Source organism: Loxodonta africana, chromosome 19 (assembly GCF_030014295.1).
Source record: "Loxodonta africana isolate mLoxAfr1 chromosome 19, mLoxAfr1.hap2, whole genome shotgun sequence".
In the NCBI taxonomy this organism is placed as follows: domain Eukaryota; kingdom Metazoa; phylum Chordata; class Mammalia; order Proboscidea; family Elephantidae; genus Loxodonta; species Loxodonta africana.
In genome coordinates, this window is record NC_087360.1 from 783,867 (window position 1) to 809,292 (window position 25,426).

General features: G+C 56.9%; 2 protein-coding genes across 7 annotated transcripts; one reads left to right on the forward strand and one right to left on the reverse strand.

Moving 5' to 3' along the window:
- Positions 1-643: 643 nt before the first annotated feature.
- On the reverse strand, positions 644-7,845 carry NOC4L (nucleolar complex associated 4 homolog). Of its 5 annotated transcripts, none has more exons than XM_064271998.1 (15): positions 7,729-7,845; positions 7,239-7,359; positions 6,189-6,295; positions 4,747-4,854; positions 4,483-4,632; positions 4,309-4,408; positions 4,176-4,210; positions 3,480-3,530; positions 2,776-2,887; positions 2,576-2,636; positions 2,294-2,404; positions 1,895-2,055; positions 1,735-1,817; positions 1,408-1,521; positions 644-795 (listed from the first exon to the last, which is right to left on the reverse strand). In XM_064271998.1, the coding sequence occupies exons 1-15, from the start codon at positions 7,843-7,845 to the stop codon at positions 676-678; spliced, it is 1,551 nt and encodes a 516-aa protein (XP_064128068.1). In that variant the 3' UTR covers positions 644-675. The 5 variants fall into 5 exon arrangements, with proteins under 5 accessions (XP_064128068.1, XP_064128072.1, XP_064128069.1 ...); XM_064272002.1 differs by lacking the exon at positions 7,729-7,845 and adding an exon at positions 7,609-7,630; XM_064271999.1 differs by lacking the exon at positions 2,294-2,404.
- Positions 7,846-8,022: 177 nt separating this feature from the next.
- On the forward strand, positions 8,023-24,774 carry DDX51 (DEAD-box helicase 51). 2 transcript variants are annotated; one of them, XM_010600808.3, is made up of 15 exons: positions 8,023-8,320; positions 8,444-8,604; positions 9,214-9,364; positions 9,602-9,747; positions 9,834-9,905; positions 10,005-10,111; positions 10,257-10,365; positions 10,449-10,594; positions 11,400-11,598; positions 11,684-11,799; positions 12,340-12,456; positions 12,563-12,664; positions 12,780-12,843; positions 12,935-13,069; positions 13,387-24,772. In XM_010600808.3, the coding sequence occupies exons 1-15, from the start codon at positions 8,023-8,025 to the stop codon at positions 13,411-13,413; spliced, it is 1,950 nt and encodes a 649-aa protein (XP_010599110.1). In that variant the 3' UTR covers positions 13,414-24,772. The 2 variants fall into 2 exon arrangements, with proteins under 2 accessions (XP_010599110.1, XP_010599109.1); XM_010600807.3 differs by having other exon boundaries at positions 12,935-24,774.
- Positions 24,775-25,426: the final 652 nt, after the last annotated feature.

The following is a 25,426-nucleotide window of genomic DNA, read 5'->3' on the forward strand; positions in this document are numbered from 1 at the left end:
CACCCCCACACCTGATCTCTATCACTGTCTACCAGGCGCCCCCACACCTGATCTCTATCATCGTCTACCTGACCCCCACACCTGATCTCTATCACCGTCTACCTGGCACCCCCACACCTGATCTCTATCACTGTCTACCAGGCGCCCCCACACCTGGTCTCTATCACCGTCTACCTGGCACCCCCACACCTGATCTCTATCATCGTCTACCTGACCCCCACACCTGATCTCTGTCACCATCTATGGAGCCTGCGGCTCCATTGTTCACCTGTTTGACTCTTGTCTTTACGTAACCAGATTTTGAAAAGGAGCCTGAGGGATGCTGCTGTGCAAAGCCAGACAACCTGGTAAGAGTGGGAGGCCCTCACAGAAACGGACACACTTATTGCCTCTGACGGTGGCAGAGAACACGCTGAGCTGACAACTGGCCACACCCCATGGCCTCCCTCAGCCGAGGTGAACCTTCACGGATCCCCAGGCAGGGACAACCCCTCCATGCCACACCCCAGGGCACATCTGAGGGAAGAGGCTCCAGGTGTGCCAAGGGCAGGTCTGTCCCAGGAAGGAGAACCATGTGGCCCCTGGGGGAGGCGCAGGCAAGGGCCAGCCCCCTATTGCCCACCCCCCGCCCCCAGAGTCACAGTTCTAGAAAACCATTTATTTTGGGGGTAGGAGTCAGCTGAGTGAGAAGTACTGGGCACAGAGGTCCTCCTGGCGGCCCAGCAGGCCCGCCGGTGGGATGAACTCCAGTGGTACTGGCTCCGGAACCTTCTTCTTCAGGTCACGCTCGAAGACCTGGAGGGCACACGGTTGGTTCCCAGGCATCCTGGGTCCCTATGCTGCTTCTGCATCCTCTCCCCTTCAGCCCACAGCTCCTGCGCCCCCTCGGCCCACTCCCCACAGCCCCGTGTCCCCTCGGCCCACTCCCCACAGCCCCTGCGCCCCCTCAGCCCACTCCCCACAGCCCCGTGTCCCCTCAGCCCACTCCCCACAGCCCCTGCGCCCCCTCAGCCCACTCCCCACAGCCCCGTGTCCCCTCAGCCGACTCCCCACAGCTCCTGCACCCCCTCAGCCCACTCCCCACAGCCCCGTGTCCCCTCAGCCCACTCCCCACAGCCCCTGCGCCCCCTCAGCCCTCTCCCCACAGCTCTGTGCCCACTCCCCACTACCCACAGCCCCCTGTGCCCCCTCAGCCCACTCCCCACTCCCCTTGCGTCCCCTCAGCCCACTCCCCACAGCCCCTGTGCCCCCTCAGCCCTCTCCCCACAGCTCCGTGCCCACTCCCCACTACCCACAGCCCCTGTGCCCCCTCAGCACTCTCCCCACAGCCCCCTGCGCCCCCTCAGCCCACTCCCCACTCCCCCTGCACCCCCTCAGCCCACTCCCCACAGCCCCTGCACCCCTCACTTCATAGGGCGTGAGCTCCAGCAGTGGGGCGATGCTGGTCTCAGGGACACACAGCACCTGGTTGATGACACTAGCAGCCTTGGATACCTCAGGGTGGTAGTGCTTCTGCAGAGCCTGGGGGCGGGGGACTGGTGAGTGCCTGGACTGTCCCCTCAGGGCCTCATCTGCCCCAGAAAGGTGAGGGATGAGAAAGCAGGTGCTCAGGGATCACTGCATCTTCAGCTAGGTGGTGGTGGCGTTAAGGGACAGCATTCTGGGAACCAGGGCAGGATAGAGTGGGGGCCGGCTGGGTGCTGGGGAAGTGAGGAAAAAGCTGTGGGGCCTCACCTGTAGCTCCCACAGTGAGCTCTCGAGGGCATGGCTCCTGGCAGGATCCTGCTCTCCGGGGTCATAGGGGTCCATGTCCAGCTCTGGGGATAAGGTCCACACCTGGTCGTGCCGGCCCACACCCAAATCCTTGCCCTTCCTGCCCATTGTCCCCACTCACCAGGGTCCTGGGGGCGGTGTATGAGGACGCGGCAGGCGGGGTGCCGGCGCAGCAGGTTGCAGATGAAGGGCAGGACCATGAGTAGGGCCTCGGGGGGTGCTGTGAGCGCCAGGCGGGACAGGCGCTTGGCAAAGGCGGCCACCAGATAGGCAGGAAGGTGGCTGGTGGGGGGGAGGGTGTGAGGCCCAAGACCCTGCACACCAGCCCTGTCCCACCCCAAGGTGCAATGGGGATGGGCCTGAAGGGCGAAGACGCTCCTGCACAGGGTCCTATGCTGCCTCTCCTGGGTCCCTGTGCCTGTGGGATCGCCCTCTTCCTGTCCCTACAGCTCCCTGAAGGACAGCCAGGGACACCCACCCAACAGCCTGCCCCCTAGGGCGTCCCCAGGCTGATGCTCACGAAGAAGACAAGAATAGGTCTGCCAGGTGGAAAAAGCGGGCTCGGTATTTGACGTGGAAGACAGATGGCTCCAGAAGACTGTAGAGCTTCCGGTAGAAATCAGGATACTCCCTGGGGACAAGGCGTCGTGAGGAGGCGGGCCCGGGGGACTGCCGACCCCCACAACTATGGTTCTGCTTGTTCCTGTCCTTTTTCTGACCAACCCCATATTTCCCCTGAAGGCTCCCCAGGGAGAGAGGAACACAGTGTACAGGGAACAGAGAAGCTGCACCGGCCACTTACAGGTTGTGCTGATGGATCAGGACGAAAAGTCCGTTCAGGGCCAAGAGGCTGATGGCACCCCCTGCAGAAACACAAACCCTGACTTGCTGCCCCTCAGGACTTGGGCAGCGCCATCTGGGAATGCTCCGGCACCCCGCACTGAGCAGCAGTCCATGGGGTAAGCCTGCCCTGGCCCCCCATCCCCTGCACAGGTCACTCACCGATATCGTAGGCGCTGGTGAGGAAATCCATCATGAGCGTGGGCTGCGCCAAGTGTGGCAGGATGGAGTCACGCATGATCACCAACACCTTCTTGTAGAGGCTGACAGGCAGCTGAGGGCACAGGCAGGCTAAACGCCATCCGCCCTGCCCCACGCGCACCCAGGATGCCCAGTGCCCACCCAGCCTCCCCCAGGCAGGCTAAACGCCATCCACCCTGCCCCTCGCGCACCCAGGACGCCCAGTGCCCACGCAGCCTCCCCCAGGCAGGCTAAACACCATCCGCCCTGCCCCTCGCGCACCCAGGACGCCCAGTGCCCACGCAGCCTCCCCCAGGCAGGCTAAATGCCATCCGCTCTGCCCCTCGCGCACCCAGGACGCCCAGTGCCCACCCAGCCTCCTACAGGCAGGCTAAACGCCATCCACCCTGCCCCTCACGCACCCAGGACGCCCAGTGCCCACCCAGCCTCCCCCAGGCAGGCTGAACGCCATCCGCCCTGCCTCTCACGCACCCAGGACGCCCAGTGCCCACCCAGCCTCCTCCAGGCAGGCTGAACGCCATCCGCCCTGCCCCTCACTCACCCAGGACGCCCAGTGCCCACCCAGCCTCCCCCAGGCAGGCTGAACGCCATCCGCCCTGCCCCTCGCCCACCCAGGACGCCCAGTGCTCACCCAGCTTCCCCAAGCCCCCCAGGCCCGAGCCTACCTTGTGCTTTAGGAAGCTGAGCCACATGAGCTGGAAGGCTTTCCTGTGCTCCTGCAGGGGACGGGGTGCAGTGAGGACGTCCCTCACCGCACCCCCTCACCTGGACACAGCTGGCTGACTCCTTAGCCCTACACTCCGCAAGGTTGGGGGGGGGGAGGTGGCGTGAGGATACCCTGCCCACCTCACCTGGACACAGCTGGCTGACTTCCTAGCCCTGCGCTCCTGGTGGGATAAACGCCAGCACCCCTTCCCGCTATCTGGGCCTTTCCTCTGCCCTCAGGAGCTCACACCCAGCCTGCAGCTCCAGGACCTCCCACAGTCAGTGAGGCTCTCAGTGAGATGGGCAGAAGGAAGCCCCTTTTTCTTGAAGTGCCTGGAAGCCTTGGTGCCTCGGTTAAACCATCTGCGGGAGACCCAGGTCATGGAGACCTTGGTGAGGTACCTCCTAGACCCTGACTCCTGCTGTGAGGTTGCCAGCATGCCCCGAGCAGCCTGCCCAGACGCAGCTCCCTCAGCCCTCCACCCAGGCTCGGTGTGCCTGGCACCATCTGGAGGGCCACTTCCATCCTGGAACACGGGGACGCGGTGCCTTTCTGGGTTGGGCCCTGACCCAGGCCCCAGGAGAGCAGATCCTGCCAAGCAGGCACTGTGTTCAGGTGTGCCTGTGGAGGCCGCCTGTGCGTGGGAGCATCTCACCTTCAGATGTGCCACCTTCCACTTGTCTGACGGCTCTGCAAGGAGGGGTGAGGGTGAGGGATGCAGAATGCCCCTTCTCCTAGCTGATCCCTGGGATGGGGACCCAGGACGCCCCTTCCCCCCAGCTGCTTACCAGCATACTTCACATAGTAGCTAGGGGTGCCACCCTCCCGGCAAGGCAGGCTCACGGCAGACAACAGCGTGAAGGCATTGTTCCAGAAGGCGAGAGGCACCTACGGTAGCCTGGGTGAGCACCTGGAGACCGCCCGCCCCGCTGTCCACCCTCAGGAGACATCAGCTGGCTCACCTCGGCTCGTCCATCAGTCGCCCTGGCCACGGCCCCTGTGGCCTCTTGCATTGTGTGGTAGCGGACATCGTCGTACTCCAGGTACTCCTGGAACTGGGAGAGGAGCAGGGCGCGGTCCTCCTCCACTGAGAGCAGGCCTTCCATCACCAGCTGGTGCGGGGACAGGAGTGAGTGCACCCCCACGGCAGTGGGGTGGGTGGAGCATCCAACAGAAAGGGTGAGCTGTCAGGTCCACCTAGCCCCCTCCCCACCATAGCCCCTCACCTTGAAAAGTTCACGAGGGAACAGATAGTTGCCCTCCCACTTGGGTTTCTCCAGGGGGTGTGAACCTTCTAACTGCACAAACTTCATGAGTGTACCAAGGGCCACCTCCTGGGAGGAAAGGGGTGAATTGGCCACAGTGATCCCAACGGCACATCACATGCCCCTGCAAACCAGGCCTGAGGGCCAGTCCTGGCCAGGGTGCCCTCACGAGCAGGCCCAGAGTTGGGTCAGGAGGTGTGGAGCGTGGTGGTAGTGAAAATCCTCGCTCCACTGACCACCAGGCAAGGACAACAGCAGATCCTGCCACCTGTGCCCCAGTGCCCTTGTCTATAAAACAGTGCTGACAACATCTACTTTGTAAAGTTAGCACACGCACAGTGTTCAGAACAGGGCCTGGCCTGGGGGCCACCTGACCCTCTCCTGCAGGCGTGAGAGGCCAACCATCACGGCATCTGGCACAGAGCAGGGGCCCAGCAGACAGTGGGTACCCTGGTCTGTCCTCCAGATCTAACGCCAGGGTTGCAAAGTTCAGGCTTTCACAGTCCAAGCATGTGCGAGGTGACAGGGAGTGGTAGGGAGTGTGGCAAACTGGACAAGATGTGCCCATCTAAAGGGACACATGCTTCTCTCTCTAGCTGATCACCGTCATGCACAGAAGCAGGCCTGGCGTTGACGGCGCCTGCTTTCTTTCACGAGAAACTGAAAATCAGGATTTTTGTGTGATGTTTCTCTAACCCTTTAAAGGTGGTGGATTGGCTATTGCAAAAAAGACATTGACAAGTGTTGATGAGAACACGAAGAGATAGGGAGTTTTGTTCACTGTTGGTGGGGACGTAAAACAGTACACTTGTTGAGGAACTTAAGATGTTGAACCGTACTTTCTGCATGAGTAGATTATAACGGCACGTAAACTACTTCTAAATAAAATTGAAAAATACTAGCTAGCCTGCTCCTCTCGCTGCAGAACACGGCCCGGTACAGGCTCTATGTGAACACCCTGACCTGTACAGCAGCAGACGTGGCAGTGACTAATATGCTGTGTGAACACCACACATATACAAGTGCCATTGGCTTTCATGTGGCTCAGCTGGGCAGGACTCGTGGCGCACAGTGGAGATGAGGAAGGTGAGGCATTTGCCCCAGGTCAAGGTTGGGAAGTGGCAGAGTGAGGATGCAAACCTACATTCAGCCACTGTGAACGACTATCAACTCTGATCTTCTCCCACTAGCCATGGACGAGGGCTGGCCACCTCCACACACCACGTTTCTGCATTTATGCCTGCCCGTGACACTTCTATGAGAGTCAAGACAGGCCACCTGGCTCCCCGCCAGAACACCAACCAAAGGAATGGTGGATGCTTTGAAAAGGCACCATGGGATTAGGGTCCCCACCCCACAGGCCCGGCCTCTGTGGTGTGGAGCCCAGTGGCCCAGAGACTCACCTTGACCTGGAAGGAGGGGTGGGCCAGAAGCTCGCCCAGGCGGTTGCAGCAGCTGCGGTAGCGGTGCCGCATCCACACCTTGTACTTGCGTGTGGCTCCCTGGGACCCTGCAGGTGTGGCATGTGTTTAGCTGCCTAAGGCCAACGTGCCAAGCAGGCCCATCCACGCCACTGCCCCCCCGCCACCCCGGGCCTCTACAAGCTCAGCCTAGGAAACGAGTGGAAAGGTCACTGTGGCCTCAAACCTGGGGCAAGACCAGCCATTGCCAATAGCTACCCCAGCCCTGCGAGGGGGAGAGCAGCTCCTACACTGGGACTGTCCTAGCCAAGCTCCCCAGGGCAAATTTCCCCACCCCTCATTGCACCCCAAGATATAGATGTCCCAAGAACTGGGATGTGTAGCCCCAACTTTAAGTGGTACAAAATCAATATTAAATAATATCGTCCTGTTAAGAAAAAAAAAAAAAGCAAGCTCATAGCCGTGGAGTTACCTTCTACTCACAGCAACCCTATAAAAGAGAGTAGAGCTGCTCCATAGGGTCTCCAAGTTGTGCCTGGTGGATTCGAACTGCCAACCTTTTTGGTCAGCAGCCGCAGCTCTTAACTACTACGCCACTAAGGTTTCCCAAGTCACACAAGTGGTACAAATTAGAAGAAGAAAGCACACCTTCCAAAATGTTCATTTACACCTGGCTGCAGGACCACTGGAGCCCTGGTTAAGAGCTCAGCTGCTAACTGAAAGGTCAGCAGTTTGAATCCACCAGTGGCTCCTGGGAGACTCTATGGGGCAGTTTTACTGTGTCCGACAGATCGCTATGACTCAGAATCAATTCGATGACAATGGGTATGGTTTTTTTTTTTGGTTGTCAGGACTACTGCCTTGGTACCCACACCCCCTCCCCCACAACCTTGGCAGAATAATCCCTTTGCCGCAGTTGTCCTGGTTTGCCTTCCCACCAGGTCTTAAACAGGGCTTTGGGGTGCCCCTCCCGTGTTGGCACAGCCTCCCTCTGACCCTCTGTATGGGCAGAGGATCCTCTCGAACTCTCACCTGTCATGACCGCCTCCTCAGAGGGCAGTCGGCCCACAAACAGGTCTCCCCGCTCCAGCAAAGCCCCGAAGAGGCGGCTGCATATGCGGACCGCTTCCTGGATCTCCTCCGGGTCTTCAGACTGCAGGGAGAGGCCAGACCGTGACCACCTGCCCTTGGACCCACCCCTGCTCCCTTCCCCCCTCAAGACTTCCAGCCCTCTTACCCAACCTTGGCCCTGGCGTGACCTCACACACCTCCAAACCTGACCCTCGATCCCCATCTCCGTCAAATCCCCAGGAAGACCCACCAGTCACAGAGCCCTGCCAGGCCCGAGAAATACCCGCTTTAGGCTGCGCTCCGGATTCGAGCCCCACCAGAACTGACGCACCCCCCCCGACGTCCGATCACAACCGCTGCCAGGCCTCCAACGCCGGGACCTGCAGCCCGCGATCCCCCGCAGACCCCAATCCCCCAACGGCCCGTGGACCCTGTCTACACCGGGACGCGCCTGCAGCGCCGCCAGGATGTCGAACACGGCGTTGGCCTCGCCGCGACTCCCCAGCACCGCCTCCAGCAGGCGGCCCAGCACCCGGCCCGCGCCCCCGGCGCCGCGATGCCCCTCCATGCCACCGCCGCCGCCGCCCCACGCCGAACAGGCAGGACTCCGAGCCACCGCCGGCGCGCCAGTGACGCCACGCCCGGCGCGCCCATGACGTCAGCCTCGTACGTCATTGTCGCGCGCCCGCCCGCCGGTAACGTCACACCGGCGCCGAGCGCTCAGTCTCGTGCAGACGCGCTGGCAATGGCGCTCTTCTATGTTGCCCGGTACCCGGGGCCCGAGGCGGCGGAGCCGGCGCAGGCGGAGGCCGAGGCGGGCGGCCGGGCCCGTGCGCTGCTGGAGAGGCTGCAGAGGCGGGCCCGAGAGCGGGAGCAGCAGCGGCGGCAGCAGGAGCCTGCGTCTCCATCGGCGATCGCGGAGGCGGCGGGAAAGCGGCGGCGGCGGCCGCGGCGGCGGCGGCACGGTAGCAGCGCGGCGCCGGGGAGCCCGGACGCACTGCGGAGGAAGCGGCGAAAAGCGGCCAGCGGGGATGCGGACGCAGGTGGGGTCCGGTCCGGTCTGGGTTTGGGGGGAGTGGAGCGCCGTCCAGCGGGACCTCCCTCTGGGAGACCCGGGGCCAGGTGTGGGGTTGACGAGCTGCCGTGGGCCTGTTTGTGCCGAGCAGAGAGCAGCGACGAGGCGCCGGAGGAAAGCAGCGTAGGCGCCGAGGAGAAGATACGGGAGGAGGCGGCAGAGGCCCCAGAGGGTAACCCCGAGGAAAAGGCATCTGGACCCCCAGCCCACGCCCTGGTGCTTGGGGGCTTCGAGAGGAGGAAGGCGCCGAAGGTGAGCGCTCCGACGGTGGTTCAGGTGGGCCGGGAAGGCGAGCTGTTCTGAGAGGCCTTCAGCCACCTGGGCTTTAATAAATAAGCGATACGTAGGTAAAGAAGGGAGGTCCTGTTTGTGCAGAGAATTAGGCAGATGGCGGAGAGTTCAGGAGAAGACTATGTAGAGGTGTTTGTGAACGTGTTTTAGAGACTTGCGTCTGACCAGAGGTTGCTCGGGTTAGGATCTGGGGGTGCTATGTTTCGGTTGAGAATGTGGCTTTGGGAGACTTGAGGCAGGAGTGAGCTGTAAAAACGGGCAGGTGCGGCTGAGGTACAGGAAATGAGGCCAGAGGGGCAGGTAGTGCCAGGGCACGTTGCAGTGGAGGTTTGGCTGTAGGTGGGGTGGAAAGGGTTTGCCCCGGCCAGTGGGAGCTTTTGGGTGTATCTGTAAAGTCTTTCTGTAGTCCGTGTGCGGGTTGGGTGAGAGTGGGCACAGGGGAACTTCTCTAGAGTTTGGTTTTTTCTGCCACTGCAATCCCAGTGCCTGGGTATTAGTCTCTGTGTGCTTTGCTACCGCCTAACTGCTGTGGGGTGTTTATCTGCCAGATTTACCTCCTTTTCTGGACAGGTCCAGCCTTTACTGCCCACGTGGCTGGCGGAGCCAAGTTGGGTGGGGAAGAAGGTCACTGAGCACCTCGTTCCCATTCAGGATATCCCTGAGGTCCACCCTGATCTGCAGAGGAAGCTGCGGGCCCAGGGCATCTCGTCCTACTTCCCAGGTGAGGTTGCAGTCTGGGTGTGGGGAGGGGGTGATGTCACATACAGCTTGTCCTCACCCAGTGCTTTGAGGCCATAGCTCAGGAGATTGCAATCCGGAAAGAATGCTGTCTTGCCCCATGGTCTTGGGGCCCCGTGCTACTTGTGCTTGGTGCTCTCAGACCACTGGTGTGGACAGCACAGTTGGGTGGCGTCTCCTGTGTGGCCCAGTGCCCTGACTGCCTCTCGTCCTTGCCCAGTCCAAGCAGCTGTGATCCCTGCCCTCCTGGAGAGCGCAGCTGGGGGCTTTCTGGTGGGGAGAGGGGGCTTCCGGCCCCGAGACCTATGTGTCTCAGCCCCGACGGGCAGCGGGAAGACGCTGGCCTTTGTCATCCCTGTGGTCCAGGTGAGTGAGCGGTCCCCTTCCCCGCTCCCCAGCTGGGCCAAGCCCTGGAAGCCAGGCCCTGCTCATGCCCCGCCCCCCACCCCCAGACCCTGCTGCATCGAGTGGTGTGTCGCATCCGAGCCCTGGTTGTGCTGCCCACCAAGGAGCTGGCTCAGCAGGTATGGGGACCCTGGGTGGTCCAAACTCCTGGGAGCCTTTCTTTGCTGGGTGGGGGCAGCAGCTCCCCCCAGGCTGGTGGCAAACTGCTTGTCTTCTAGGTGAACAGGGTGTTCAACATCTACACGGATGCCACACCTCTGCGTGTCGCCCTGGTCACTGGGCAGAAGTCGTTGGCCAAGGAGCAGGAGAGCCTCGTCCAGAAATCGTAGGTCACGTGGGCCGTGTGCTCCTGTGTGTGCGCGTGTGGCGTGGTGGGAAGTGAGAGCTTCGTGATGCGGACACAGGGCACGAGCGTCTGCTATCGGGTGGGGACAGGAAGGTGCTCCTGGGCTCAGTGACGCCCTCCACAGAGCAGACGGCTACCGCTGCTTGGCTGACATTGTGGTGGCCACCCCTGGCCGCCTGGTGGACCACATCGACCAGACTGCGGGCTTCAGTCTGCAGCAGCTGCGCTTCCTGGTAAGTCAGCTGATACTGAGCCCTGCTCGGGGACTGGGGCTTTGCGTCTTCCTCGGCCACCAGACTTGGTCTTGCTCCTGCAGGTCATCGACGAGGCAGACCGCATGGTGGACAGCATGCACCAGTCCTGGCTGCCGCGGGTGGTGGCGGCCGCATTCCAGAGCCAGGGCCCGGCAGACCCCTGTGCTCTACTTCAGCGGGGGCCACTGAGGGCCGTGACTGCTGCCAGGTACCCACACTGCTGCCTCCGCCCAGCCAAGTCTTTCCTGTTCTTGTCCAGTCTGGGCTTCTGCACACATTGGCCACTGGGGGTTCCCCTGTTCTGGGGTCCAACATTGGCCTGTAGAATCTCATCCAGGGACAGCTAGAGTGGTGGGTGGAGGACGGCAGTTGGCACTATCTCCAGCTCTCTTGCTGGGGCTCCCGTGTACCCCTTACCTGCCCTGTCCCTGCTGTGCACCCCTCACCTGCCCTGTCTCCCCTGTGCACTCCTCACCTGCCCTGTCTCCCGTGCGCCCCCCACCTGCCTTTCATGTGCTCTGTACTCTCTGCATGCACCTTACCTGCCCTATTCCCGGCCCACCCTTCATCTGTCTCTTACCTGTCCTGTCCCCCTTGCGTGCCCCTCAGCTGCCCTGTTCCATCCTGTTCCTCTTGGCGTACCCCTCACCTGCTCCATCCCCCGTGTACCCCTTACCTGCCTTGTTCTCTGCCTTCCCCTCATCTCTCACCTGTCCCGCTCTTGTGTGGCCCTCACCTGCTGTTTCCTCTGCATGCCCTTCGCCTGCCTTGTTCTCCTGCGTGCTCCTCACCTGCCCCGTCACCCTGCACACCCGCCACCTGCCCCTCACCTGCTCCATCTCCCCTGCACTTCCCTCACCTGCCCCGTCACTCTGCACACCACTCACCTGCTGCCCCCCCCACTTCTCACCTGCCCTGTACCCCTGCACGCCCCTCAGCTGCGCCATTTCCCCCGCATGCTCCTCGCTTGCTCCGTCACCCTGCGTGCCTCTTACAGTCCACCTTTCTTCTAGCACCTGGGCCCCCCAGATGCCTCTGCAGAAGCTGCTCTTCTCGGCTACCCTGACCCAGAATCCCGAGAAGCTGCAGCAGCTTGCCCTCCACCAGCCCCGGCTCTTTTCCGCTGGGCTGGAGAGCAGGGGCCTTGAAGGCACGGGTGACGACGTGGCAGGAGACATGGGCGGGAAGTATGCCTTCCCCGAGGGGCTGGCGGTGAGTGGCACCAGTGGGGGCAGCAGGGGCAGGGCGAGCGCTGGGGGTGGAGCCCCCAGGCCAACTCTGCACCACCATCCCACAGCACCACTATGTGCCCTGTAGCCTGAGCACCAAGCCACTGGCTGTCTTGCACCTGGTCCTGACAATGCGGTTCTCGAGGGTTCTTTGCTTCACCAACTCCCGGGAGAACTCCCACAGGTGTGGCCTGGTGGTGTGGGTGGGTGGGCTAGGCCACGCCCACGGCCTGGTGGTGTGTGATTTTAACTCAGCTGTCACTCCGAGATGGGAGAACATGGAGTGGTCTTCCACAGCCCAAGTTCTGTGTGTCATTTCAGATGGGAAGTCACACTCAAAGCACAGACACAAAATGGAAACGATTTACTTTATTATTCAGGGTCTGGTGGGTAGCCGGCACAGTGTAAGCACAGCCTTTATTAGTGTATGGAGGCGTTTTTATAGATAAGTGACCGTTGGTCCTTTTGAAAGCAAGGAGTGGGGAGTGAGGGAGAGCAGCTACGGGTGCTGTGTAAGCAGGGCAGCTGTGCGAACTGAGACGTGGAAAACTTGGGAGCTCTCAGCATGGTCACCTGGGGCAACCAGCTGCAGTAGGGTGTGGTACACCAGCTAAGGGGTGAGGATGGGCCCCACGTGGACGCTGAGGTGTCATCTGGGAGGGAGGCTGGCTGGCTGGCACATACCATCACAGCTCGGCCCCACTGCTCGGCTTGTCTTCCCCAGGCTCTTCCTGCTCGTCCAGGCCTTCGGGGGGGTCAGCGTGGCTGAGTTCTCCTCCCGCCATGGGCCTGGCCAGAGGAAGAGGACCTTGAAGAAGTTTGAGCAGGGCAAGATTCAGCTGTAAGTTCCTGGGATGTGATAGTCGTCTGGGTTGATAGGGGCGTGAGGGGCACGGCTGGTGTCCACCCACGTGGTGTTGCTTGAGCAGGGCCCCCTTGTCTCACAGCCTCGTCAGCACAGACGCCACGGCCCGTGGCATCGACGTGCAGGGAGTGGAACTGGTGCTCAACTATGACGCACCACAGTATGCGCGGACCTATGTGCACAGGTGAGGCCGCAGGGCAGGAACACGTGGGGTGGGCACAGTGTAGGGAGTATGTGGGTGCCAGGCGGGGTGGCCCGTGGTTCCACCTCCCCAGCCTGGAGACACTGCTTGGTTCCAGGGTTGGCCGGACGGCACGAGCAGGACGAGCTGGACAGGCCTTCACACTGCTGCTTCGGGTGCAGGTGAGCAGGCCAGCTGCATGCGGGCGGCATGGAGGGTGACCCCGAGCCTTCCCAGCCCTGAGGACGCAGCTCCCTGGGTGTTTCCCTTCAGGAGCGGAGGTTTCTGAGGATGCTGGCTGGTGCAGGCGTGCTGGAGCTGAGACGGCATGAGATCCCCGGAGAGCTGTTGCAGCCGCTGGTCCCCTGCTATGAGATGGCCCTGGCCCAGCTGGAGAAGACGGTCAGGGTAAGGAGCCTGCAGGGTCTCGGGGCAGGTCCAGGCCCCCCTGCACACACTGGCTGTGCTCCTTGAGGAGACCGAGGCTGCTGATGTTGTTGAAAAGTATGGAGGAAAGCAGACACGAAGTGGAGGACCAACACCAAGTGGGAGGAGGGAATATGAGCCCTGAGCTGCCCTTGAGCTTTGTGGCAGGGGTGGAGCCAGAGTGGGCATTCCAAGGGCGTTGGTTTTTTATTTTGTGGGCAGTCGAGACTGCTTAGGTGAAAGGGTGGCTGCAGCAGGGCCCAGGTTGCGGCTGGCCTGACCTTTTTTCCTCCCCACAGGAGGAGCGAAAAGAGAAGGCAGCTTAGGGTGAGCCCCCTCCCGGGAGACCCCAAGGACTGATGTGCTGACGTGAGCAGAGGACAACTTATTCGAGTCTTGAAGATATAACGCTGCTCATCTCATACAGAGAGCTGATGCTTTGGTCTTTCACAGCCATAGACCGTCAAGGCAGCAACGCCGAGCTTCCTGGAGATAAGACGGAGTGGGGTCTGTTGTTTGGTGAGCGTTGGGGGCTAACCTTTAGCTGGTCTGACAAATCTAGCTCTCCTAAAGCCTCGCTTGTTTGTCGTGTCAGGTTGAAGGGGGTGAGTTGCCTGCACCCAGGGTGTGTAGTGATGTGTGCTGTCCACACCTCGCCCAGATACCCTAGGAGGAATGGAGAGGCTCTCTAATCGGTGAGGGCATTCCCATTGTTATGGATGTCAGAAACCAAAACGACAGGTGTGTAGCTATCCATACCTTGTCTTATTGTGTAATCAACCGCTACCCAGATATAAAGTAAACTCAGTGTGGAAAACTCCCTTGTGAAACCTCAGGGACAACAAGCGTCAGTGCTCTGACCGGAGCTGTCAGAAGGCTGTTTCCGTAAGGGCGGCAGAGTAACAAGACAAAAACTTAAAAGAAAGCAGTTACAAATGAGGGCTCTCTGTCTTTGCCTGGGGAACGCTGTCACGTCAGTGAGCAATGGTGGAAGTCAGGTTCTTGACGTGTAGAACCACCTGAGTCACGGTGTTCCATCCCAGCTGTGCCCAGTGACAGTTAACAACCAGGAACATGTCATGGAGCCGAAGGGAATGCACTCAGACTAGAACGTCAAACTGAACCGAAGGACTCCACCTTCTTGGGGACATGGACACAGCATGACGCGTGCACACGTGAGCAGAGGGCAACTAGGGACCGAGCTCTGGCAGGCTCTAGGGACCACATACGGGATGGAAGCTGCGGGCCCAGCAGAGCCCCCGCTGTCCACCATGCCTCGGCTGGCAGGTCCAGCTCTGACCTGCTTGCACTGCAGGAGAGACATCTTCAAGTGTGACTTCCTGGCTCCCACCCCGCCACTGCTCAGCTGGGCTTTGTGGGGGCTGTCAGCCTGATGGGGGGCACCCACGCCTGTGTCTTTGGTTGCTAACTCCGGGCCTTGCTGGAGACGGCCGGTACCACCTGCTGCTGTGTGAAGCTGTGCTGTGTCACTAGGGCTGCTGCAGGGTGGCTGTGGTGGGACACCCAGCTTGTGGCGGGACCAGGATCTGCAGGTGGAGAGGACAGGAGAAGCAGGGGCTCAGAGCTGACTGTCCACATCCGTCAGCCGGGACGACCAGCTCCCATCCCGATCAGGTCATCCGAGACAGGTGACCGCATATCCCACAGTTCTGAAGCAGTGGCCGGAGCACTTGCTCAGAGGGATGGGCTGCTCCCCATGTGAACGGCCATGACGTGGACTGCGCAGTGAGTTCAGCCCCAGCACTGTGAAAGCAGCACCCCAAGCCTTCCCAGGGCAGGAGTGTAAGGAGGGAGCGGAGACCCGCCTGGAGAGGTGGGAGGGACAGAGCAAAGTGCCTGGGACTCCTGAGTGGAGGTGGCTGGGAAGAAGGCCGTGGCCGAGACATTGTGGGAGAAGACTGAGCAGCTGCTACTTCGTGTGACCTTTAACAGTTACCTGCTGGGAAGCAGGCACCTCCTGCTGCAGGTTCTTCACAGGCACCTGCTGCTGAACGGTGTAAGGCATCTTGGCGACCTTCAGGAAGCAAACGGAGGCCGTGGCCTTAGATATGGGCCTCGGGGGTATCTGCCTCTCAGGGTCCGGGCCCGTACTTCTAGCCAGGGGCCTTAGAGAATTAACACACACCCCCATGCTGGGGTCAGGCACAGAGGTGTGAGAAGCTGCACCTGCATCGGGGTCCATGCAGCCGTGGGGAACAGTGACTTCCTGGGTGTTTACCCAGAAAACACAAAGGTGGGCTTTAGAGGAGAGAGGCACAGGGTGGCTGCTCCACGACAGCTCTTTCCCTTCCTGTGAAGCAAAGATTGAGGGGTGGCCTTATGTTACTGGCAGATCCAACTGCCTGACGCTAAGCCACCCACTGGGGGCTGTCACTGTGGACGCAGCACATATACGTGAACACACCTAACGGAGTAACCCCACAAGAGAACCTCCCCCCAGAGCCTCATGAGGACCCCTGTGGGCTCCACCCAGGGGCAGCTCCAACATCACTGGGCAGCGGTAATCACTGCGGATGCTAACTTGGCCATCTGCCCTGATCGGGGCCTCCCTCCACGAGCGGCCTTGGCACCAGGCTCAACGCCCCAGGGCACCTGGCCTTACCTCCTTCCCTGCAGCCCACTGACAGCTTTTTAAACTGGCGTTCTCAGGTGTCTTGTTGATATTGGCTTTGAGGAACTCAAGCGCACATTGAAGGAGCCGTAGTGGCTGAAAAGTTAAATGCCCAGCTGCCAACAGAAAGCCTGGCAGTTCAAACCCACTCAGCAGCTCTCGGTGGGAAAAAGATCTCACAATCTGCTCCCATAAAGCTTACAGCCTAGGAAGTCCTGTGGCTGTTCTGCTGTCACATGGAACCGACTCTGACTGACTTCCAACAGCAGTCCACATTGTCAAGGGCAGACGTCCCCATCCAAGTAATCTTGCATAGGGGTCGTTTTAAATATTTTTCTAAAAATGTACATTATACATAAATGACTCCCCTCCCCCCCGCTTCATGTCTATCTTTTAAAGCAAAATTCTGCAGGAAGAAGGCATCAAACCCTGTGCCCTCATGGCTGCCCACCCATCACCCCTCACCTTGTACAGCCTGGGGCGGGGCCCTGGGTGCCATGAGGCTGGATGGCCGCCTGCTGCTGGAGCTTCCATAGCTGCCACACAGGAAGGGGCTGCGTCACCATGGCTGGGCCTCCTGGAAGGAGGACACGAGGTGGTCCTGGGGCTGGTGGGTTATGAAGGAGCCGTCAAGGGCCTCTGAAGGGATTACCTGTCCTGCACTGCTGTGATGGCAGCCACTCCGAGGGCACAGCAGGTCTGCGTTGTTCATAGGAAGGAAGGCAAAAGGTGCAGATTCTAACTGGACTCCTTAGAAACAAACGTGGCAATGACTGCACACAGATCCTGCCAGGCAGACCCTACTGGCTGCCCCGAGGGCCACAGTGATCCCAGCCACGCTGAAGGGCAGCGCTGGGACCCCAGCAGGGGCCACCACAGCTGCTGGCACGGACACCACGGGGGGCTTCACCAGGGCCGGTTCAGCTGCCAAGGGCGCCATCAGTGCCGGGCCGTGGAGCCGGGGCAGCCCACCCACTGCAGGCGCTGGGCAGTGAGATGGGAACTTACAAGTCAGGCCACCTGATGGTTGAACAGCGCTCTGGGCTGTGGGGCCATAATCTTGGGGAGCTGGGGGCTGTGCTGCCCTGGTGGCGTGGACAGCACCATCTGCAGTCTGACCAGCTGCTCCTGTGGCACAGAGAACAGTCATCTGTCTACATCTCAGAGGCACAGACTCTTGCGCAGACCTGATGACTACCTTTTCTGCACACATGCTTTAAAGTGCTCATTGGAAGGTAAGCATCTAATCACGGCACAGACGTCAGAACAGATGTTTTACCCACGACTCTAACATCGTCCCTAATGTGTCACTCACCGAGGCAGAGCTGGCCTTTCCTGCCCGTGGCCCTGAGACTGGTACCCCTAACCCCCGAAAGACTGGGTTGTGGGGGTGTGTGGCCCAGGGTGGCCCGAGGTGTCTGGGAACTGCCTGAGCCACAACGCATCGACAGCACAGCGTTACTTCCACTTGATTTTGTGGAATAAAATTCATTCTGACACTTTAATATTAAGCAACAGAAGCTTGAGGGTGGAGTTGCCGCAAATGTAACGTGCGCCGAGCCCTGTGGTTTGCACAGGCCAGTCCCACCCTCAGTGCCCAGCAGTCACCTGCCCTGTCCTCCGTGCTCTGACCTCCAGACGGTCACAGCAGCAGCAAAGGTTCACCACCTTCCAGCATTGAAAGCACCACAACGTCTGTTCGCCACAAGGAACAAAACTGACGCAGTTTCCTGACCTGGGACAACTTCCCCCCAGCTTTCTCCTGGCCCAGGGCTGGCGACACCTGCATGAGCTAATGGCTGCTGGAGGTGGGCAGGGGTGAGTGCTTTGCCAGGAAGCTGTGCCCCTGCGGCTGCTGAGAATTCAGCAGCTTAAAGGGGATTCTGGGGGGCACAAGGCCCTTGTTTGATCAGGACGGTCTCAGGTGAGGGTGGTCAGGGACAGAGTTTACGATCATTAAAACAGGTTGGTCCCTATGAAGAACGTAGGCTAACGCTGCTGAGCAGAAAAGGAAAATGGCTTTCAGACTTTATCTGTGGCCTCGGGGTGACGCTCAGAGCCTGCTGGTGTGGAAAGCACCTGAGGAGAACTGGTGCTGTGCAGAGCAGACAGGGTGCTCTGAAGCTCCCCCCACAGAGAGCACAGCCCCAGCAAACTCAGCAAGGCCCACATCTGCCCTGCTGTGGCTGCTTTAAGGGCCACTTCTTGAGACCTGAGTGTGGCCCGTGTGCCTAGTTAGATGCTGGGGGAGATGACCCAGTCTGTCTCGGGTGACACCTTCCATTCGCACCCCGTGGTTACCTGGGGTCCTTGGTGTCACTGTGGACATTGTTGGGGCCTGGGCTGGAGTCAGGCTGGCGGCTGCAGCAGAGGTGGCCATGGCTCCCCCGCCCCCGGAGGAAGCAGGGGTCACCAGCTTGCTAGCCAGTGCTGCTGGGAAGCCACGGGCTTGGGGCCGGGCTTGGGCCACCTGTGGAAGCTGCAACCCCTGAGGCCTTGGAGACAGGAGAGAGGTGAGATCTGCTTCTGAGCAAGATCAGACATTTCTTGCTAGAAGCCTGTCCAGTTTTCTGACAGGGTCCCGGAGGGCACCCATGCGCCATGGGGCCTCCACATGCTGCCTGGGCATTGCCGAGGGGCAGGGCACTTATGCCAGGGCTGTGGGCAGGACCGGGGGCTGGAGAGTAGCAGCAGAGACCCCAGGAGCGGCGCTCAGGACGCTCCCACTTACAGTTGCTGAAAAGAAGTCAACATGGGGAGATGGTGAGGCGAGAGCCCTGTCAGCTTACCAGAGCCGTGAACCCCACGCTCACCCGTTGGGATGCCAGCACCCACAGGCCTGAGTGCTGCAGCCTGTGGGGACATACTGCATCAGATCTGTCACGGCAGCTCAGGGCTGGAGGGCGGCAAGGTGGCTGGCCACAGCTCCACGCTCCACCCCTCCTCATTCATTCGTTATCCGTCCAACACTCCTCGGGTGCCTGCTGCGTGCCACACGGTTAGGATGTGTCATGAGAGTCCAGGCAGGTGTCACCATGGGCAGGGCAAGACAGACAGAGAGTGGACCTGGGTGGGCAGGTGGAGAGCTGCTTCCTGACATGAGCCTAATGTTGCTGATGCTACAGCCAAGTGAGGGAGGTGGGACAAGGAGCCTGGCTGTGACAGGCACAGGGAGTATATGCAAGCCTGCTGAGGCCTCCCTGTGAGGAACGCCCGGAGCCTGAGGGGACACTTGCAGTAAAGGTGCTGTGCTGATGAGACAGCCACTCCAGCCTCTGTCTGCAGGGGCCCTGTCGTGGCTGTGCCTCCTCCCAGCTGTAAAGGGACAACAACAGGGCTCCTAACGTTAGCCCAGAATTGCTGTGATGGTTCCATGTCATCCCGTGAAGCACCTGCGTGGAGCCTGAACGTAGTGGGTGCTCAGCCACTGTGTGGAGCCACTGTGCATGGAGTGACTCGGTCTGTCTCGCATGCCTGCTCACACACGTGCAGGCAGCTTGCCCATGCTGCTAAGGACCAGGCCCCAGGACCTGGCCCTGCAGCCGGGACAGCTCATGCAAGCTGTCCCATGAACAACAGCAAACCTGAGCGAACGTGTCCCCCTCCTGGGGGCCTTGGGAAGGAGCAGGGCCATGCACCAGGGCAGCGGGGCTGGCTACGGGCGTCCCCGCTGTGGGCAGTGACGGCAGCCTGGAGCTGGCTGGTTTGCTGTGGATGTACCCCTGGTGGTGGCGGCTGCTGGGCTCTCTGCTGTTGAGCCAAGGCCTAGAAGAAAACCACAGTATGGGACGTTTTTCTCAATATCACAAGCTACTTTTTTGCAGAAAATAAAAACACAGCTACAGTGTCAGCAATCCGGTCACCCATGTCAGAGCCCTAGGCTGGAGGGAAATGTGGCCAGTGTGGGGCCTGGGGCACCTTTTACATGACCACCTGCTGTGTGCCCACACCAGACCCCAGCTCAGAGTACAGGCTGACACCCCACCTGCTTTGGGGAAATGCTCTGCTCCCAGGGAGGTGACTTGGGTTGGGTGCAGAGGCTGGTCGTAGTTGGTCCCACTGAACACAGAAGCAGCAGCGTAAATACCACCTCCAGGAGGGTCTGCCCTGCAGTCGAGGGGTGGTGGGAACCCAGGCTCAGATCTCTGCTAGCACCAAGGCGTGCTTTGGATCCTTCTGGAAAGGGTTCATGCCAAGCCTGCAACGAAGCACGTTCTGTTACTCGGGCATCACAGTCATGCCATGGAAGCACCCCCCTTCTCCCTTGAGCCTCAAACGCAGGAGGCCCCTCAAGACGCTCAGCAGGGCCTGGCCCTCTCCATCCCACACCACCTCCACCTCCCCAGCGAGGGCCACGGTGCTCAGAGCTGGCACCTCAGAGAGATAAAGATGGTACCAGATGTAAATACATTCACAAGTCAACTGTACGTGATTACAAGCAACGCAGCCATTAAAAGGAATCCTTTAAATTCGCTCCTTAATTTGTTGTTTGGAAAACGCACACCTGCCTGTATCAGGTTTGTTTAGCGTGGTGGTTCTCAAGCGTTTTGTCCCACGTCCCTGTTTCATTCTTAGAAAGTGAGAGCCCCAGAGGGCTTTGTCTGCGTGGGTTATGGTTGTCGATGTTACCACGTTAGAGATACGAAGTCACTGGACGAAAACCAGCCTCACACGGCTTTGCAGGAGGGGTATTCCGGCAGGCTTCTCAGGTGCTTCTCTGATACCACACTGGACTTTCCCAAGTGATGGTTTCTTAAAGGATGGCTGCGATGTGGCATCTGAGTCCATGTTAGCGGATGTCTTGTGCTCTTTGTTGGTCTCCTGTGCTTTGGGATGTTGACCCAAGCGTGATGCCACACCACCAGCATGGTCACTGGGAAAGACTGGCTCAGTGACTTAGAGGTCTTCCTGGCAGTGGCACGTTTCATTACAGATCGTCTTAGGGGCATCTCAGGAATGCTGCGAAAACCGCTGGACGCTGCCAACACCCTCACAGCACACTTGGAAGCCACTAGTTTAATGCAGAAGATATTTAAAACATAACATGCTGAAAAGAATAATGTTTTCTTTCAGCTTTCTATCTGTATTCTTGATCCTTGTAGAGCCTACCGCAGTGCTTCATTTACAGAAGAGACGTAGGTGCTTATCTAGTTAAGAGGGAGCAGCCCACTCAACCTACAGGGGTCTGGTGGTTGTACTTCTCTTCCCCGCGATCGTGTGTACCACCTTAAAGTGGCTGATGTACAGCTGGGTCTGGGAGGCACCTTCACCCTGGGCGTCAAGCTTGCTGGTGTGGAGTGGGCGGCTGCTCGTGGTCTGAAAGGTAGAGGCAGTACACAGGCAGCAGGCTGGGCTCCTGGCTCAGTCCACTTGCGGATATCCACATCAGTGGTTCTCCACTACCTGGGGGACGCCACCGCACAGCCCAGGGACAAGGGATGCCACCGTGCAGCCAGGGACCAGGGAGGGACACCACTACACAGCCGAGCCCCACCCCAGGTATGCTCACTTCTCTGCTGGAGGCCAGGGGACTGATTCACGCCAATGAGTGCATGTTGAGCCACTTAGATTCAGGGCAGATAGTAATTTATAAGCCAGGGGCAAAAAATACTAACAGAATAAAACACACAAGATATTGTGATAGGAGGTAAACGTAACAATCATAGGGCGATATGAACAAACCCCAAGAGGATTCCCAGGAGAGTGAGCACACTCGCAGCTTGGAAACCTTCTCAGACAGCATCAGGCCAATGGCCTTTTTTTGCAGAAACAGAAATGCCGATCCTTAAATTCTCATGGAACTGCAAGGGGCACCAAAGAGCCAAAGCAATCTTGAAAAAGAACAAACACTTTGCAATTTCAAAATTTAATACAAAGCAATGAGTCGGAATCAACTTGACGACACTGGGTTTTTTTAATACAAAGTAACAGTAATTAAGACTGGTACCGGTATAACAATAAATGGAATAGAACTGAGTCCAGAAATAAACCCATACGTCTGTGGTCAACTGATTTTCAACAAGGGCACCAAGTCCATTCAGTGGAGTAAAGAATAGTCTCTTCAATAAATGAATTGTGTTAGAACAACAATCTTGACAGGCAAAAGGATGGAGCTGCATCCATACGAGAGAACTGCCCCCCACCCCCCGCTGCAGTCGATTCCGACTCAGCGACCCTATAGGACAGAGTAGAACTGCCCCATAGAGTTTCTAAAGTTGTGATCTTTACAGAAGCAGACTGCTGCATCTTTCTCCTGTGGAGGAACTGGCAGGTTTGAACTGCCAACCTTTTTGTTAGCAACCGAGCACTTTACCACTGAACCACCAGGGGACCCATACCTTACACCATATACGAAAACTAAATCAAAATGGATCAAGGACCTAAATACGAGAAGTAAAACCATAAAACTGTTGGAAGAGCACAAAAGGGTAATGCTTCGGGACCTAGTTTCCTATAATGGATTCTTAGATATGACACTGAAAGCTCGAACAACAAAAGACAAAATAGATAAATTGGACTTCATCAAATAACTTTTGTGCATCAACAGACTTTATCAGCAAAATGAAAAGAACCTATAAAATGGGAGAAAATTTTCTAGAACCATATATCTGACAAGGGTTTAATAACTATATAAAGAACTCCTACATCTCAACAACAAAATGACAGAAACCCAATTAAAAAACAGGAAAAGGACCTGAAAAGACACTGCTACAAAGAAGTTACGAAAATAGCCAATAAGCACATGAAAAGATGCCCAGCATCATTAGTTATTAGGGAAATGCAAGTCAAAACTAGGATGGCTACTATCAAAATTACAGAAAATAACAAGTGTTGGGGAAGATGAGAAACTGGAGCCCTTATCCATTGCTAGTGGGAACGTAAGATGGTGCAGCCACTACGCAGTTTGTTCCTCAAAAAGTTAAACGTAGAATCAGCACGTCGCCCAGCACCTCCACTCCTAGGTATCCATTCAAAAGAACTGAACGCTGGCACTCAAACGTATCTGCACGTGAATGTTCACAGCAGCACTACTCAGGATAGTCAGAAAGTGGAAACAACCCAAGTGTCCACAGAGGAATAAACGGATAAACAAAATGTAGTCCATCCACACCATGTAATACTCCTCAGCCATAGAGAGACATGAACTCCTGATGCTACAACTTGGAAAGCATCACGCTGAGTGAAGTAAGTCGGACACAAAAGGACAAGCACTGTTAAAAGCCCACTTACATGAAATACCTGAAGTAGGCAAATGCAGAGACAAAGTTCATTAGTGGTGATCAGGATGGGATGGGGGAAGGGGGGTCATGATTACTGAAGAGGTACTAGGTTTCTGTTTGGGATGAGGAAAACCTGGAAATAGTATTTAGATGGTAAATAAAATGAATAAATTCCAGGCAAGTCCAATTAAAGGAAGAAATAAAAAATGCTATTTAACCAGTCATAGAACAGATTAAAATAATCAGGAGACTCTACACTAATGTGTAACCCTATGGTGATGACCTTGAATATCTACAGAAACTGGGTAGTTTCTCTGCAAAACCTAAACTAACAAAACTGACACAGAAAAAACAGAAAAAGGTTAATAACCAATAACCACCATTTATTTATTACATAATAATCAGGAAGAAAATTAGAGATCTACCATTTTAAAAACGCTGTAGGGCCAAAGGGTTTTACTCATCTGATCTTTAAAAATTCAGCCTTTAAAAACCAAGTAATTACTATGCTTTTTTAAATCATTCAAGTTCATTGAAAAGATGCAAACCTCTCGAACTCATTTTACAAAATTAACATGATTTAATACCAAAACCTGATAGCAAAGAGATACACTTATAAGAATTTCACACATTTTTTTATGGGAAATTAGTAAACAGAAGCCACCTTGTAGTAAAAGGACTCACTGTCATCAGGCGGGAGTGAGTGTGATAAACAACTCAGGGTGAAGCAGGCAGTCATGAAAGGGTTATTAACCAGCCCATAATAGTTGTCTTCCAGAAAAGTCTACTCTTGCTACATTTTTGTCACAACCTTTACAGCATCTCACCGTGATTGGTCGAACCCGCAGGTTTCTTGTCTTCTCCTGGCTGGAGGCCTAGGCGCAGGCGCACTGACCCTAAATCTACCTGCTATATGACCTTCCTGGGGTGGCAGGAGCGAGCTGTTGCCATTTTTTTAGGGCTGTGTGCGATATTTTTAGAGCCGTGTGCAAAAACCCATTCAATAAAATTATGCGGACCGTGCACACATCACCAGACTGAAGATCCTCCCCTCACTGTTCATGCATATGTATGTTACTCCCTATAAAAGCGGCAAATCTGCCCTGGTTCAGGGAGCTGGCAGCCTTAGGTCAGGAGACCCTGCCTGCCTCCCAGTTTGCAAACTGTGAATAAACCTTTCTGTTCTTCCAACCCTGCATCTGGCTGACTTCAATTCACCAGTCTGCTTGACAAGAACCTATTAGTTGATGGCTTTAAGGGGACTAGGTCAGGATCGGAAACCCTGGTGGCATAGCGGTTAAGTGCTATGGCTGCTAACCAAAGGGTCGGCAGTTCGAATCCACCAGGCACTCCTTGGAAACTCTATGGGGCAGTTCTACTCTGTCCTATAGGGTCGCTATGAGTCGGAATCGACTCAACGGCACTGGGTTTCGTTTTTTGGGTTTTTAGGTCAGGATCAGGAGACTAGTTACTTCTGTCACCAATCTAAGAGCTAAAAGCCACCAGATGGCAGTAAGATATCTGGTGCCGCAGTGGATAAGTGCTCGGCTGCTAACCAAAAGGTCGGTGGTTTGAACCCATCAGTGGCTCCTGGGGAGAAAGACATGGCAGTCTGCTTCTGTAAAGATGACTGCCTTGGACACCCTACAGGGCAGTTCTGCTTTGTCCTCTAGGGTCAGTATCACTCAGAATCCACTCAAAAGCAATGGGATTGGTTTTTGGTTTTCCTAATGAAAACCCAAAGTAAAATGCATATCAAAGGAAAACTACTTAAATATGACATGTTAAAAAACTAGCTCCCAAAACACAACAGCAAATACTGTGCTCAGTGTTGACGCACACACACTGAGCAGGAACAGGCCAGACAAGAGTGTCAGCCACCACCACCCCTAGTTCACACTGCCACAGAGGCTTCAGCTATCACCACTCAAAAAGACAAACTAAACATCAGGGGAAAGACAGGAAGTTCTCTTGATTTACGTACAATACGATTGTATGCCTAGAAGAGATAAGAGGCCAAAAATTATAACAATTTGGCAAAGTGTCTCCAATGAATATAAATATGTAAAAAAATCAATAACTTTTTCTTAATAGCTTTTCCCCTATCAGCAGTATCAGCAGTAGATAATTGAAATGGAAAAATTATCCCATTCACAACGGCCACAAAAACTATAAAATCTCAATGAGTAAATTTAACCAAAAAAGCAGAGCATAATCCTGAAGAAAATTATACAATCTTATTAAACGACATTTAAAAGACACAAATACATGAAATGATATTCCATGTTCTTGGATAGGAAGACTTATCATAAAATCATGCATCTTCAAAAAGGAGCCTATATGAAGCCAGCATAACCCTGATACCAAAACCAGGTAAAGACACCACAAAAAAAGAAAATTACAGACCTATATCCTTCATGAACTGAGATGCAAAAATCCTCAAAATTCTAGCCAATAGAATCCAACAACATATCAAAAAAATAATCC

Excerpts from the sequence above, each read along its gene's own strand:
- DDX51 (XM_010600807.3), top strand. The coding sequence starts at position 8,023 with ATGGCGCTCTTCTATGTTGCCCGGTACCCGGGGCCCGAGGCGGCGGAG. Across the intron at positions 9,748-9,833 it reads TTGTCATCCCTGTGGTCCAG|ACCCTGCTGCATCGAGTGGT; the intron begins GTGAGTGAGCGG and ends CCCCACCCCCAG. Across the intron at positions 11,800-12,339 it reads TCCCGGGAGAACTCCCACAG|GCTCTTCCTGCTCGTCCAGG; the intron begins GTGTGGCCTGGT and ends TGTCTTCCCCAG.
- NOC4L (XM_064271998.1), bottom strand. The coding sequence starts at position 7,845 with ATGGAGGGGCATCGCGGCGCCGGGGGCGCGGGCCGGGTGCTGGGCCGC. Across the intron at positions 2,888-3,479 it reads TCAGCTTCCTAAAGCACAAG|CTGCCTGTCAGCCTCTACAA; the intron begins GTAGGCTCGGGC and ends CTGTGCCCTCAG. Across the intron at positions 2,056-2,293 it reads GACCTATTCTTGTCTTCTTC|CCACCTTCCTGCCTATCTGG; the intron begins GTGAGCATCAGC and ends CCCCCCCACCAG.